Below are 7,614 nucleotides of genomic sequence, written 5' to 3'. Positions count from 1 at the left end.
ACGAATCGAACGAACGAACCTATCAGCGCACACCTTAAACTTTGGCGGTTCTTTTACTCGATCAGCGGATCACTGGAACCTGGAACTGGACCAGCGACCAGCGACCAGCAGCAAAAGTTTTGTTTACTAAATTGCACACAGGCCGCAGTTACATAATTCTCAGGGTGCAGTCGCAGTTGTTGTTGAACTGAGGTTCACGTTACATACGGTTTTTTATTCCTAATATTAACCACTACTTGTCTTCTAAAAGGAAAATGAGTGACTCAAATCCAGCTGAAGGGACTACTGAAAATGATGAAGGTATAATATGTACATAAAATGTCCAAAAAATTATATTTTTCTAATTTAGATACAATATATATATATATATATATATATATATATATGTACTTCTTATTCTTTGTTTTTGTGACTTCTTACGATTTTGCATATTTTGATAAATTTAAATGCTATTATTCATAATTTTTTTACAGAGATTTATTACAACAAGCTGTATGAAAGAGAACAATATCGCAAAGCGAAGTCGTCCAAGTGCGCCAAGAAGCTCGAACAGATCCTGGAGTTAAAAATCAACCGTGTGGTAATATCTCAATTTAATTTAAAAGCCATATTTTTTATTTGTTTTACCGATGATATCGTAGATACTCACAAAATGTTGATTTATATTTTTTATTTAGAAATCTGCAAAGATAAAACTTCCCTGGAATTCATATTTAAGTAACCGCACGCAGAAGCTTCAAAGCGAACTGCAGACCAATGCTGCGTTCTCAGATTGCGAAACATTTTTTAGTGGCATCTATCATGATGGAAAACCATTTGAATTAATGGATAACAACTTGGATCTGAAGGTATGTATTTAGTTACTTGAATACTTTGGCAGCACTCATGCAATTGATTATTCAGGTCCAGCGTCTCTTGCGACAAGTTGAAGAAATCCAGCAGGTTGAAGGTCAAATTCAAAGCCAAAAGCATAATGAAGTGTACAAAATTCTTAACAAGGTTTGAAATTGTGTGCAATTGAAACTCTTTGTTTCTATAAATGCTATTTTATTATATATATTGCATCATTGTATAAAAGCCATTATGGATCAAAAAGCAAAATAAAATAAAGGATTTTTCTTGACAAAAATATCACCTATTGCCACCTGCTGTCCATCCTCGCCAAAATGACGCTAGGGTTGCGGCTGCACTCGTAACCAGTCCGCCTGCTACACTGGTATTGACCACGCTCCCGTGGGCAGATACCAAAGCGCGGCTGTCGGTGAGTGCGCCTGCGCCAGTCTCTTGGTACGGCAGTGATGGAACCTGGTCAAAAGGTTTTTATCATTTCCTGCGTTCTCGAACTTAAGAAAAATATACCGATTCCCATCCACCGGGAAGGCAGTCTCCATCATCCCCATCAGAGCACGTCTCATCGTCGTCTCCTTCAAATGCCTCGAGATCGCGAATCAGTTGATCCTCCAGCGAACTTATTAGATCTGTGTCAACCTCCACATGACCTTGTCTGCAAGAGAATGGATTTTGAATTTTAGTAAACCTCATAAGGCATCGTTTATATGTGTACCTTCCCAGATCACTGACGTCTTTGTTGAAAAGCTGAAGCACGTTGTGCAGTGTTCGGGTAGGGTGGAGTACTGACGGAGGAATGTTTTGGCTGAAGCACAGATGGAGGACGTTTGCGTTCAGTCGCGCAACTCTGCGAGCAAACTGCTGATCTGTCATCTCTGCTTTGCAAAAGTCACTGAAATTTAATTTAAACGTTAATTCCTATTATTGATAAACTCTGGATTTAATCACAAAACGGTTTCTAGTGAGAAGGTCAATAATTTTAATACCTGTAATGCTGCTTCTTGGGAAGTCTAACGTCCAAATAGAAAGCGAGGACATTCACAAGTTGAGCCGTGTAGGTCAAGGCTGCGGTGATGGAATACGCAGAATTCAGCTCAATTTTATCTGTTGACACACCAGCTCCGTGAACTCCATCCTTGTTGGTTGCAACTTAAATTTAAAAAAAAAATATAGTAATAACAATCAAGTAAACTATGCAACAAAATAAAGAAGCTCTTACTCCACATGTTGTAGGCCGAGTAATCGCCAGATGTTGGAAGGATGGGTGCAACAATGCAGTGGTGCACCTCCCCAGAGCTATCACTGCCGACCCATTGGCCTCTAACAAATGTCATTTGGGACGCCTCTGCGATTTCGAACGGAATTTTCTCCATGCCATCAGAGTGCTCACTGTATACAAAATTATCACATTAACTGCACCTTTTCATGCAATTTTTATCCTGTTACCTTTTGCATTGAGGAATAAATTCTGTGATTGGAAAAATGAATTTCAACAGTTGCTCCGCCCGCCTCTGCACGACTGACTTAATCAATTGTTGCAATGCCTGCGATTGATAAAAAAAAATATGAGAATGGCACAGACTTTAAATTCCGCTATCTCACTTGTAGTTCGCGACGGGAGGATTCCAGTTTGGAGTTTGAGCCCTGAACCAACTCTTCTAGCCTATTTACTTTGCTTTCATAAACTGGAAGTCGGTCAGAGCGCAGCTTATTCTCACGGGTCAAATCTCGAGCCATGGCCCGATCTAAAATTACAATTGTGACACCTGTAAATCAATTAATGTTATTGTTACCGGAAATGAAGTCGTTCTTGCATTGGGACGATATAGATTTCAAGAGCGTAATTCTCTCTTTGCAGGCATCCACATCTTTCCTCTGAAAAAATCAAGGTCATTATGTCAAGTGCTTTTAGGTTCAACTCAAAATTGTAATTACAAGCTTTTCTGCTCTCTCTTTCTTCTTTAGTATGGCCTCACAACTCTCTTGCAATTCGGCCCTCAGTCTCTTCTTTCTCTGTAGCTGTACTTGCATTTCAGAAAAGCTGCGGACAAAATAATTATTCTTAGTTAGAACGTTGACAATCCGAATCCGAAAATCGTTGGTTGTTCCATATAAGAAGTCCATATTGTGCAACTTAATTTTTATTACTGTCAATTTTAGCGAACAATAATGGTCAATCATTCTATTATTTTATTGACAATTAGAAACAAAATACAACGCACTGTCATCAAAATAAATTTTTCCATTTTTTAAACGCATCAGATTGTCAAAACCGAAATGACTTAAAAAATTATTGATGTTGGAATATGGACATACATATTTTGGCACGCACTAAGATTCGATTTGACAACAAAATATTTATCTCTGGAGCAAGCAGGGGTCAACAACTGACTCACTCTTCGACAAAACTTTCCGGTTCACTGACATTCTGCCGGTCGCAAATGCCACAGCGACCCCGATTCCTGGCCACCTCCAGCAGGACGCATTTGCGGCACCACATAACGCACGACAAGATAAAAGGACGCGATCGAGCCGTGAAGAAGCGAAAATGCGCACCAGCAGCGTAATGCATTTCGCAACGCTCTTGATATTTTTGGCTCAGCGGCAAGTGCGTCGAACCAATCAGGCCTGCGATCGCAGAGGGTCTGCCAAAAGATGAAAGACCCTTTTTAAATATGATCAAGGATTGAACGGAAATATTTTTTTACGAGTACTCCAAAATAAGCAAATAGTTCTGCACACAGGGATGTGAACTATAATTTTTCGCGTAGGATACTGATTGTTTGTGCATTGCAATTGAATCAGACAGACCTGTCGCAGACGTCAAGTCATAATTAAATTACGCCCAAAGGTAATTTTCAACTAAATTCAAATGACTTATCAGAAAAAGGTTTACAATCTAAAGAATGAAACATACTTTGTTATTCCTGATGTTTATAAAATTGGTTGATTTTTGCCACTTCACCCAGTAAAATCCAGATTAAACCAGCGGAAAATATGGCCTACGCTTTGAATGTATGAATAGTATATAATCATTTCCTCTGAATGCCATTACGTGGCGCTGAATTGCATTAAAAAAATTATTGTGAATTTCGATGCGCTTTCATATAATGCATGTTCTGCATTGCTTTCGTTACGAGTGCACGCATTAGACAACTACAGTTGTATAAGGATGAGAAGCGAAATAAAAGTTTTAATCTTTGATTATTTGACACACAATCCCGTTACTGACCCCACTCTGGCATGAGTTGCCAGACTAGTTTATTTATTTAACGGCGAATTAAAGCTATAAATAATACAAACATAATTTAATACATATATATTTAATAAACTCGATTCGTTATTTTAATTGCTTTAAGTAATTCTTAGCGAAACCTGGTTCCAGTAAGTGATTTGCAAATACGCAGAACGGAAGTAGCAAACTGCATACAACAATAGCAAAGAGCACAGGCAGTGACACAGTTATGGCCAAGTGCGCCGCCGGCTTTCAATAATAGTGAGCGAGTTTAGTGTTGCTGGGGCGCTCAGCGGAGATGGAGGCCAACGCAGCAAATCTCTACGCCTTTTTGATCGTGCTTTTCCTGTTCGCCATGGACCTGGCGAAAAATGACAAGATCAACATGGTCGAGCCGGCTGCGAGAGCCAGCACCAAGGGCCGTGCCCTGCGACAGCAGACAATCCTCGAGGGGCCCAACAAGGAGTGCTCCATTTCCCTGAACCAGACCGTGTGGTTCGAGAGGACCAGCGAGTGCGAAACTCTGCTCGCCAAAGGTATACAAAGTCTTGTCGGTTAATGGAGTTAATTTGGATGCCACCCCATAGGTCCGTGCGAAACTGGCGAGTGGCTGGTCATGAGCGAGGACAGACTCAAGCCCATTTGCAAGAAGGCAGCTTGCAAGTTCCCGTCGGTGCATTTCAACGACACCTGCGTCCAGGTCAGAGACACGTCGTATTGTCCGCAAGGCATGCACGTCACCCTGACTGAAACCGGCGAAGGCGCCTGCGACTGCAAACCGGCTCATGTCTACTGGAAGCCCAAACCGACAGATAAGGTGCATTGACCGTTGACATAAAATCATATCTCATTGTCAGGTCAGACGAATTTTCAGTTTTATCTCCGCCTTTTGACCCCCAGCGGAGATCAGCTAGGATTAAGATGGTTGTTTTGAATGCACACGCTTTAGGAGTTTATTGCCTAAAGTTTAGTTAAAAAATAAACAAATACAACCAGATCCTTGATCAATAATGGGCAACGAAAACAACTATGTTTGGCTTGCAGGAGAAGTGCTTCCCGCTCTTCCGCCGTGGACCCTGCAAAGAACACGAGTTCTTGGTATTCTCAAAGACCAGCCGCAAGGTGAGGTGCACACACAACCGATGCCCTGATGGCCAGGTCAAGCCGCGCAGGAGCGACCAATGCATTCCCCTGGACACGCCCGACGGCCCCTGCAACACCATCCAGCTGGGAAGTGTGCTCACGGTGAACGAAACCACTATGGAACTCAACTGCGCCCCGGCTCTGGGCAACCGCCACATCATTGAAGCGCCCCTCCTCAATTGCTCACCGGGCTCCAGAAGGGACGCAGCAGGAAAATGCCGCAAGTCCATTATCTGATATGAAGGCCAATTTTGAAAAGAAAAAAAAAATAGACGAGGTATTATAGATTTCCATTGAACTGCATTTTTTCACAACCCAAGGGTTTATTTTTGTTGCGTTGTAAAACTCTGTTTCTTAATAAATACGTGAGAACTGATATTTGCATTCTGATTTCCTCGAAAGGAAATGAAACATTTTTTTGTAATTGGTTTTAAATAAAATTCCTATTCGCAATTCCAAGAGTAATTTTGCCTACGGTGATACTGTTTATTGCAATCTCAGTGCTTGTCAATCAAATAAGCTCCAAGTATTGCAGAGTAAATAAATACATTATGTTAAACGTGGAAAAAAAGTTTTTTTAAATTTCAAATATTGAACGTAGTAGATAGAACAAACCTGCATGTTTTAGGTAGACATAATTTTGCACAAAATCAGTCCACCTTAATTGAGCTCTTTTTAGTAGCCACAATCCAAAATGCATGTTGCCAATATTTTTGGCAGGACGAGAGTGCGAAGAATAAAACTGCTGGCTCACTCTGTATGTGTGGAAGTGCCTAAAAACTACTATCAAGTTCAAATCAAATGCTACCGCCTGTGGAGCAATCTTCCACCAAATCTGTGCCTGATAGAAAACTGAAGTGCATTCCAAGATTTTTTAAAGGAGCAGTTCTTCAAGTAAGAGTACTTAAACAAATTTACTACCCTTTTTATGTTTATGTTGATATATTACTATGTATTTTTATTTGTCTGGATATGACACTTGCATGGGGGCAGAATAGCCCTGTTGAACCACAATAAAGATTAATTTAAAACTAAAAAACGTGTTGGCTTTTTGATTGAGCCATAATAAATATGATTGTCAATGAAAACCAACTTATATTATGCGTAATGTCTGCGCTGTTCTCAGGATGGATAGTTAAGAGTGAAAGTCCTTTATAAATATTGATTTATCATAATTTCCTTCGAGTGAATAGATTTCTTACTTGTTTAATAATGGTGTTGAAATATTTATTGTATATTATCAGATTTATTTATATCTATAATTTTTTTATAAAATGTATCAGATTTATTAAACACTGTCAATCCAGCTCAATGAAATGCCAACGAATAACGTTGCAAAGCGATGCTCAACAGATAAAATAAATGAATAATTAAATGATTTTCAAGATAATTTTATCAATAACGGATAATAAGTAGAATTAAGTGATTGTTTTGGCGCATGTCTGTAGAGTAAATCGCATCTTGATAATCTTGAGCAAAATGTGCATGTTCAGCGTACATATGTTACGCATTATGTTTCTGCTAGCACCAATTATATTGCAATAATTCCTATTCATTAAAAAATTAGCCATTCTCATCAAGTCGTAAATGGTTCTAGTAAAATTATGCTTCTGCGAATGAATTCAACATAAAATGCACAACATGCTTCGTAAGCGTGTGTACTTTGGCATAGGAAATCTTTCCTTCGTCGCGTGCAAGGTTGAACGCAATTGTTCGTAAGGACCAATTACAATATTACGATTTTTACGCAGAAATGATGATTGTATACCTGTCCTCCATGAGCGCAGTTGATCGGTAGAAGTCTCCTCTCCTAACGCAATCTCTGCAGTAAAATTTGCTACGGCATTTCTTGCACAATGGACACTTTTCTCCGTGGCTCAGAAATCTGCTGCCACCATCATCTGTTGAAGAAGATAAATGAAAATCTATAGGTGCAGTAGAACTATCACAAGAACTGTCCGTCGCCATTGACTCTATTTGTGTTTGGTAGCAGAACAACTGCTGCAGCTGCTCATTGCTGCCAATGATCCTATCCCCTTAATAAGGATGACCAACTGAACAAGATGAGACCTCAGCAAAAAAGTGGCGCGAAGGAAAAGGACAAAAAAAACGCTTCTTTCCTTACTTTTCTGTCTTGAATTTATTGGATTTACAGCCAAACATTACTTAACGTAAAGTGTGCAGCATATATTCTTAAAAAATCTAGAGCGGGAAAAAATGTCTTAGCTAAGTCAAGAGTATTTCCATCAGTTGAAAGCCAATTTAAAAGGGTGTTTTGAATAGAAGTAAGCGAGGTAGGCTGCTCAACAGGCTGGAGTTGCTACAGGACAATTTCCCTGTAAATATACTAAGTGCGGATTTTTTATATGTATGTATATAATTACTCT

At 39.6% G+C, this 7,614-nt stretch overlaps 3 protein-coding genes across 4 annotated transcripts; 2 read left to right on the top strand and 1 right to left on the bottom strand.

Annotated features, from left to right (window-relative positions):
• The first annotated feature begins 18 nt into the window (after nucleotides 1-18).
• On the top strand, nucleotides 19-1,042 carry LOC135938789 (uncharacterized). Its single transcript, XM_065482722.1, has 5 exons — nucleotides 19-192; nucleotides 251-300; nucleotides 474-580; nucleotides 678-848; nucleotides 904-1,042. The coding sequence occupies exons 2-5, from the start codon at nucleotides 255-257 to the stop codon at nucleotides 1,003-1,005; spliced, it is 426 nt and encodes a 141-aa protein (XP_065338794.1). The 5' UTR covers nucleotides 19-192; nucleotides 251-254; the 3' UTR covers nucleotides 1,006-1,042.
• On the bottom strand, nucleotides 1,027-7,238 carry Atg14 (autophagy related protein 14). 2 transcript variants are annotated; one of them, XM_065482574.1, is made up of 10 exons: nucleotides 6,996-7,238; nucleotides 2,785-2,890; nucleotides 2,643-2,724; nucleotides 2,452-2,594; nucleotides 2,296-2,393; nucleotides 2,069-2,238; nucleotides 1,836-1,998; nucleotides 1,565-1,741; nucleotides 1,360-1,504; nucleotides 1,027-1,305 (listed from the first exon to the last, which is right to left on the bottom strand). In XM_065482574.1, exons 1-10 carry the CDS (start codon nucleotides 7,193-7,195, stop codon nucleotides 1,132-1,134), a joined length of 1,458 nt encoding a protein of 485 aa, XP_065338646.1. In that variant the 5' UTR covers nucleotides 7,196-7,238; the 3' UTR covers nucleotides 1,027-1,131. The 2 variants fall into 2 exon arrangements, with proteins under 2 accessions (XP_065338646.1, XP_065338656.1); XM_065482584.1 differs by lacking the exon at nucleotides 6,996-7,238 and adding an exon at nucleotides 3,246-3,512.
• Nucleotides 4,325-5,603, top strand: LOC135938753 (uncharacterized). The gene is made up of 3 exons (XM_065482667.1): nucleotides 4,325-4,620; nucleotides 4,672-4,901; nucleotides 5,129-5,603. The coding sequence occupies exons 1-3, from the start codon at nucleotides 4,383-4,385 to the stop codon at nucleotides 5,462-5,464; spliced, it is 804 nt and encodes a 267-aa protein (XP_065338739.1). The 5' UTR covers nucleotides 4,325-4,382; the 3' UTR covers nucleotides 5,465-5,603.
• Nucleotides 7,239-7,614: the final 376 nt, after the last annotated feature.

This window comes from Cloeon dipterum, chromosome 1 (genome assembly GCF_949628265.1).
Source record: "Cloeon dipterum chromosome 1, ieCloDipt1.1, whole genome shotgun sequence".
NCBI classification, from domain to species: Eukaryota; Metazoa; Arthropoda; class Insecta; order Ephemeroptera; family Baetidae; genus Cloeon; species Cloeon dipterum.
The sequence above is the reverse complement of the archived record's forward strand: the minus strand, read 5'-3'. Positions and strand labels throughout refer to the sequence as shown.